The sequence below is a fragment of the Lethenteron reissneri genome, chromosome 4 (genome assembly GCF_015708825.2).
Source record: "Lethenteron reissneri isolate LAM-NWPU_2019-01 chromosome 4, ASM1570882v1, whole genome shotgun sequence".
NCBI classification, from domain to species: Eukaryota; Metazoa; Chordata; class Hyperoartia; order Petromyzontiformes; family Petromyzontidae; genus Lethenteron; species Lethenteron reissneri.
Genome location: NC_083782.1, coordinates 6,348,902 through 6,355,906, shown reverse-complemented (window position 1 = coordinate 6,355,906; position 7,005 = coordinate 6,348,902). Strand labels below are relative to the sequence as shown.

The window sequence follows — 7,005 nt, the reverse complement described above, 5'->3', positions numbered from 1 at the left end:
ACGGGGTGCGCGTGACGGTCATCACTCGCGGGAGAGGGGCCCTGGCAAGACGCAGTACCCCCCCCACACACACCTGCCACCCCCGTAACCCCTAATGCAAGCAGTGACCCATCTCCTGATCTCCTGTGGTTGTCGGTGCTAAGTAACAATCTTGGGCGAGACGTGGAGCTGTGTGTGGAGCCTCAAATGAATACCTGGTGCGGTGTGTAAACATCACCACTAGTGAGACAAAGGCGGCCAGGCGTGGTGTTGGCCACCCACCCCCCTCGTGTGCCGTGCCGGCCTTCATAGGTGCCGCTCGCTAACAGCACTTGCTCCAACAGTCTATTAAGACTACACGGGAGATCTTTGTCTTTGTGCGTGCGTGTTTTGCCCGAGCTGTGGCGAGAGACGCGGCAAAGGAGGTCGTTGTTCACCTTCTAGAAACGCAAACTCGTCCACTGCATCCACCGCGTTGTCTGCAGCAGGAACGACGTCGAGGGCAGCGGCAACACAAAAAAAGGGAGACAAGGAGGAGGAGGAGGAGGGGGTGAGAGCAGTCGGGGCGCAAACCAGAGGTCGCAACCGGGTACCCGATACCCGTACCCTACCCGATACCCGGCTACCCGTACCCGGCCGGGTACGGGTACCCGCTTGCGACCCTGGTGCGGCCGGGTACGGGAAGACCGTGAGTCACTGGTGAGTAACTGTCACTCATTTCCCAACGACTTGTCTCTTCTCACAATTCAAGTTCCTAGAATCAACCCACCCGCGCCTACAACATGGCTTCATCCCAGAGGTCGCAATTAGGTATCCGATACCCGTACCCTACCCGGCAATACCCGTACCCTACCCGTACCCGGCCGGGTACGGGTAGGGTAAGGGTACGGCCGGGTATGGGTACCTGTTTGTGACCCTGGTGCGGCCGGGTACGGGTAAGGAATCAAAACCCGTTTGCGACCTCTGGCGCAAACACAACCTCGCCGCACTCACGCTCGTAAAACGTGCGCACGCGTATTCTCAGCGGCCATCATCATCATCATCAGCCATAATCAATCCACTGCTAGATGAAGGCGGTGGTGAGATGTTAAATCCCTTGTCTGGTATGCAGGAGGTCGTGGGTTCGATCCCCGCCTGCTGTACATTTGGAGTTTGCGTCTCGTGTCTCCCCGTGGCTGCATTGATTTTCCTCCGGGTCCGCCGGTTTTTCCCTCAACATTTAGAATCAACACGAGCTTAATATTTGGCCGCTATAAATTTCCACATGAGCTATCATTTGTGATAGCCAGGTCACTTCGACAAAAAGAGCTACAAAAAAAAACACTTCTACAGTTTAGTTTACTCTCCAAGCCATCGCCACCTGTCACGATCCTACGATCCAACGATCGACCCGGCACCTCGCTCCATCTCCTCCCGCGGTGGTTCCCCCTCCTCACGGACGGGTGCCGTTCCTTGGCTGCCGCTCCATTATTAGTCTCAACCGTCGGCCGTCATTGTCCCTTTTGACCGCGAGGCATCTGGCTCGAGTTCCCTGGACTTCTCTCCACCCAGCGTAAGAGAGGTGACGGGGTAGTAAGGTAAAACAAAAACACTTCGCCAGGTAAGTCCCACTGAGCTATAGAGCTCTTTTTCAGAAGCAACCTGGCCACAAATGACATTTATAGCAGCCAAATACTCTTTAACGCATGTTTCTAAATGTGGAGGGAAAAACTGGAGGACTTGGAGAAAAATCCACGTGACTACGGACAGAACATGCAAACCCCAAACAGGCGTCAGGGTCTGGCATCGAACCCATGGCCTCCTGCACACCAGGCGAGGTAGTTAACATCACCACCACCGAGAGACCGGCCTGACGGCACACAGCGTCCGCGTGGCGACGTCGCGCCGACCGCTGCGCCACCGCTCCACCCGGCACGAGGGAGGTTGGCGGCGGTGGTGCTTGGCCTGGCGGCACATCGCGTCCACGCGGAGGGGAGAGACAATGGGCCGGGCGCGCAGAGCCGGGCGACGCCGGATCCATCAACAACCCCCGGAGCGTGCGGGTTTGTGTATCACCTCGGCTGACCCTTTCTCTGGGAGTTGGGGGGGGGATGAGGGCAGTGGGGGGGCCGGTAATTTTCGGGTGGGGGGGGGGGATTTACGGTGTCATCGATGGCCACACGGGTGACCAATCCCTCGTCGCGAGGGAGATTTTTTTCCAGGTAATGTATTTCCATTCGCAAACAAAATACGAAGGTGAGTTGAGGTGAGCGTGGCGGCGTGACGCAGGATGCTCGCCGGCGAGGTTTGAGTGGGGCGAGCGATGATCGGGGTTGTGAGGTGAGCGAGTGAGTTGGGTGAGGGTCAGGTGAGGCTGGTGAGGCGGCAACTGATATCTGGCCATATGGGTGAGGCGCGCTGGGCGAGGGAGATTTTAATCGGCGGGTGGATGAGCTGGTAAGGCATGGGTGAGGTTAGTTCCGGGGTTGTCTGGGCAAAGTAAGCCGAGGTGATGAGGGCGAGTTTCTGTGCTTGGTGAGGGTTGTGTACGCTGGTGCTGGTGCGGATGGCGAGGCGAGCGAGCCGGCTAACGTGAGCGAGGTGGTGAGTTCGTGTTCTGCGACCAATGCCGCGTGACATCACGCCCACCCCCCCACCCCAGAATGCCACGTGGCTTCCGGGGAATTTAACAAGAAGCGACGGTTCTATGGGAAGGGGGTGGAATTGTCAGTTTTATTAATTTGGTGAGGTGAGCTGGTGAGTGAGGTGAGCTGGTCGGTGAGGTGAGCTGGTGGGTGAGGTGAGCTGGTGAGTGAGGTGAGCTGGTGAGTGAGGTGAGCTGGTGAGTGAGGTGAGCTGGTGGGTGAGGTGAGCTGGTGAGCGAGGTGAGCTGGTGAGTGAGGTGAGCTGGTGAGTGAGGTGAGCTGGTGAGTGAGGCGAGCTGTTGAGTGAGGCGAGCTGGTGAGTGACGTGAGCTGGTGGGTGAGGTGAGCTGGTGAGTGAGGTGAGCTGGTGAGTGAGGTGAGCTGGTGAGTGAGGTGAGCTGGTGAGTGAGGTGAGCTGGTGGGTGAGGTGAGCTGGTGAGTGAGGCGAGCTGGTGAGTGAGGTGAGCTGGTGGGTGAGGTGAGCTGGTGAGTGAGGTGAGCTGGTGAGTGAGGTGAGCTGGTGAGTGAGGTGAGCTGGTGGGTGAGGTGAGCTGGTGAGTGAGGTGAGCTGGTGAGTGAGGTGAGCTGGTGGGTAAGGTGAGCTGGTGAGTGAGGTGAGCTGGTGAGTGAGGTGAGCTGGTGGGTGAGGTGAGCTGGTGAGTGAGGTGAGCTGGTGGGTGAGGTGAGCTGGTGAGTGAGGTGAGCTGGTGGGTGAGGTGAGCTGGTGGGTGAGGTGAGCTGGTGAGTGAGGTGAGCTGGTGAGTGAGGTGAGCTGGTGAGTGAGGTGAGCTGGTGAGTGAGGTGAGCTGGTGAGTGAGGTGAGCTGGTGGGTGAGGTGAGCTGGTGAGTGAGGTGAGCTGGTGAGTGAGGTGAGCTGGTGGGTGAGGTGAGCTGGTGGGTGAGGTGAGCTGGTGAGTGAGGTGAGCTGGTGGTAGGTGAGCTGGTGGGTGAGGTGAGCTGGTGGTGAGGTGAGCTGGTGAGTGAGGTGAGCTGGTGAGTGAGGTGAGCTGGTGAGTGAGGTGAGCTGGTGGGTGAGGTGAGCTGGTGGGTGAGGTGAGCTGGTGAGTGAGGTGAGCTGGTGAGTGAGGTGAGCTGGTGAGTGAGGTGAGCTGGTGGGTGAGGTGAGCTGGTGAGTGAGGTGAGCTGGTGAGTGAGGTGAGCTGGTGAGTGAGGTGAGCTGGTGGGTGAGGTGAGCTGGTGGGTGAGGTGAGCTGGTGAGTGAGGTGAGCTGGTGAGTGAGGTGAGCTGGTGGGTGAGGTGAGCTGGTGTGTGAGGTGAGCTGGTGGGTGAGGTGAGCTGGTGAGTGAGGTGAGCTGGTGAGTGAGGTGAGCTGGTGAGTGAGGTGAGCTGGTGGGTGAGGTGAGCTGGTGAGTGAGGTGAGCTGGTGAGTGAGGTGAGCTGGTGAGTGAGGTGAGCTGTTGAGCTGTTGTGAGGTGAGCTGGTGAGTGAGGTGAGCTGGTGGGTGAGGTGAGCTGGTGGGTGAGGTGAGCTGGTGAGTGAGGTGAGCTGGTGAGTGAGGTGAGCTGGTGAGTGAGGTGAGCTGGTGAGTGAGGTGAGCTGGTGAGTGAGGTGAGCTGGTGAGTGAGGTGAGCTGGTGAGTGAGGTGAGCTGGTGAGTGAGGTGAGCTGGTGGGTGAGGTGAGCTGGTGGTGAGGTGAGCTGGTGAGTGAGGTGAGCTGGTGAGTGAGGTGAGCTGGTGGGTGAGGTGAGCTGGTGGGTGAGGTGAGCTGGTGGGTGAGGTGAGCTGGTGGGTGTGAGGTGAGCTGGTGAGTGAGGTGAGCTGGTGAGTGAGGTGAGCTGGTGAGTGAGGTGAGCTGGTGAGTGAGGTGAGCTGGTGGGTGAGCTGGTGAGTGAGGTGAGCTGGTGAGTGAGGTGAGCTGGTGAGTGAGGTGAGCTGGTGAGTGAGGTGAGCTGGTGGGTGAGGTGAGCTGGTGAGTGAGGTGAGCTGGTGAGTGAGATGAGCTGGTGAGTGAGGTGAGCTGGTGTGTGAGGTGAGCTGGGGGTGAGGTGAGCTGGTGGGTGAGGTGAGCTGGTGGGTGAGGTGAGCTGGTGAGTGAGGTGAGCTGGTGGGTGAGGTGAGCTGGTGGGTGAGGTGAGCTGGTGGGTGAGGTGAGCTGGTGAGTGAGGTGAGCTGGTGAGTGAGGTGAGCTGGGGGTGAGGTGAGCTGGTGGGTGAGGTGAGCTGGTGAGTGAGGTGAGCTGGTGAGTGAGGTGAGCTAGTGAGTGAGGTGAGCTGGTGGGTGAGCTGGTGAGTGAGGTGAGCTGGTGAGTGAGGTGAGCTGGTGGGTGAGGTGAGCTGGTGAGTGAGGTGAGCTGGTGAGTGAGGTGAGCTGGTGGGTGAGGTGAGCTGGTGGGTGAGGTGAGCTGGTGGGTGAGGTGAGCTGGTGGGTGAGGTGAGCTGGTGAGTGAGGTGAGCTGGTGAGTGAGGTGAGCTGGTGAGTGAGGTGAGCTGGTGGGTGAGTGAGCTGGTGAGTGAGTGACTGGTGAGTGAGGTGAGCTCGGTGAGTGAGGTGAGCTGGTGGGTGAGGTGAGCTGGTGAGTGAGGTGAGCTGGTGAGTGAGGTGAGCTGGTGAGTGAGGTAGCTGTGGGTGAGGTTGAGCTGGTGGTGAGGTGAGCTGGTGAGTGAGGTGAGCTGGTGAGTGAGGTGAGCTGGTGGGTGAGGTGAGCTGGTGGTGAGGTGAGCTGTTGAGTGAGGTGAGCTGGTGAGTGAGGTGAGCTGGTGGTGACGTGAGCTGGTGATTGAGGTGAGCTGGTGAGTGAGGTGAGCTGGTGGGTGAGGTGAGCTGGTGAGTGAGGTGAGCTGGGAGTGAGATGAGCTGGTGAGTGAGGTGAGCTGGTGAGTGAGGTGAGCTGGTGGGTGAGGTGAGCTGGTGGGTGAGGTGAGCTGGTGAGTGAGGTGAGCTGGTGGGTGAGGTGAGCTGGTGAGTGAGGTGAGCTGGTGGGTGAGGTGAGCTGGTGAGTGAGGTGAGCTGGTGGGTGAGGTGAGCTGGTGGGTGAGGTGAGCTGGTGGGTGAGGTGAGCTGGTGAGTGAGGTGAGCTGGTGAGTGAGGTGAGCTGGTGAGTGAGGTGAGCTGGTGGGTGAGCTGGTGAGTGAGGTGAGCTGGTGAGTGAGGTGAGCTGGTGAGTGAGGTGAGCTGGTGAGTGAGGTGAGCTGGTGAGTGAGGTGAGCTGGTGGGTGAGGTGAGCTGGTGAGTGAGGTGAGCTGGTGGGTGAGGTGAGCTGGTGAGTGAGGTGAGCTGGTGGGTGAGGTGAGCTGGTGAGTGAGGTGAGTGGCCTCACCCAGGTCCTTCCTCTGCAGGGTTTTCCGCTTTCCCTGCAGCGCAAATCCGTAGGCGTCCTTGGCTATGGCCTCGATGAACAACTCCTGCCACGCGCGCACACAAAGACAAAGGTCCCCCGTGTAGCCTGAACAGACTGTAGGGGCAAGTGCTGTTAGCGAGTAGCACCTATTAAGGCCGGCACGGCACACGAGGGGGTGGGTGGCCAGCAACCACGCCCGACCGCCTTTGTCTCCCCCAGTGGCGAAGTTTACACAACACACCACCACCACAACAACACACCACCACCACAACAACACACCACCATAACAACAACACACCACCACAACAACACACCACCACAACAACAACACACCACCACAACAACACACCACCACCTCCACAACACACCACAACAACACACCACCACCACCACAACAACACACCACCACCACAACAACACACCACCACCACAACACACCACAACAACACACCACCACCACAACAACACACCACCACCACAACACACCACCACAACAACACACCACCACCACAACACCCCACCACAACAACACACCAAAACAACAACACACACATCACCACAACAACACACACACCGTGGCCTTGGCGATGAGGAAGACCGCCTCATGGGCTGCGAGCGCCACGTCGGGGTCTGCCTTCATGATGCTCTTGACGCGGCTGAGCGGGAGACGACTCAGCCTGGGCCTCTCCTCCTCGCCCACAACAACAACTACCGCCGCCTCCGCCATGGTCTGTGGTGGTGGTGGCCAAACCGATTCCTCGACTCGCACACGACACCACCAACACGCGAATCGATTCCAGAATTAGAAGCCCAAATTTAGACTTTTGGTTTAGCCAGCGAGCGCATTGGAATCCGTGGCAAACCGTATCGATTATCTCGACGCGTCGAGAAGAACGGTGGCGGGGAAGGGAGACAATAATCGGCCCAAATGGTTTGTGTCAAAGAATCGATCACCGAACGAAAATTAAGTCTGGCAATCGATACGCGGGAATCGGAATCGAGAGTCGTTGACGTTTACCCTCGCGCGCCCCCCCCCTTTCCGATCCCGCCACACGATTGGCTCCGCGCCAGCACGTGGTGTGCTCCAGCCTGCTTATCCGTGCT

At 58.8% G+C, this 7,005-nt stretch overlaps 1 protein-coding gene across 1 annotated transcript; it reads right to left on the bottom strand.

The window, feature by feature from the left end:
• Nucleotides 1-209: 209 nt before the first annotated feature.
• Nucleotides 210-6,779, bottom strand: POLE4 (DNA polymerase epsilon 4, accessory subunit). The gene is made up of 3 exons (XM_061563899.1): nt 6,476-6,779; nt 5,881-5,965; nt 210-458 (listed from the first exon to the last, which is right to left on the bottom strand). The coding sequence occupies exons 1-3, from the start codon at nt 6,626-6,628 to the stop codon at nt 334-336; spliced, it is 363 nt and encodes a 120-aa protein (XP_061419883.1). The 5' UTR covers nt 6,629-6,779; the 3' UTR covers nt 210-333.
• Nucleotides 6,780-7,005: the final 226 nt, after the last annotated feature.

What these genes read in the sequence shown, in the direction of transcription:
- POLE4 (XM_061563899.1), bottom strand. Translation starts at nt 6,628, where the DNA reads ATGGCGGAGGCGGCGGTAGTTGTTGTTGTGGGCGAGGAGGAGAGGCCC. An exon ending in TCCTCATCGCCAAGGCCACG is followed by an intron (nt 5,966 to 6,475) that starts GTGTGTGTGTTG and finishes CGCGCGTGGCAG; the next exon opens with GAGTTGTTCATCGAGGCCAT. An exon ending in CCTGCAGAGGAAGGACCTGG is followed by an intron (nt 459 to 5,880) that starts GTGAGGCCACTC and finishes TTCCTGCTGCAG; the next exon opens with ACAACGCGGTGGATGCAGTG.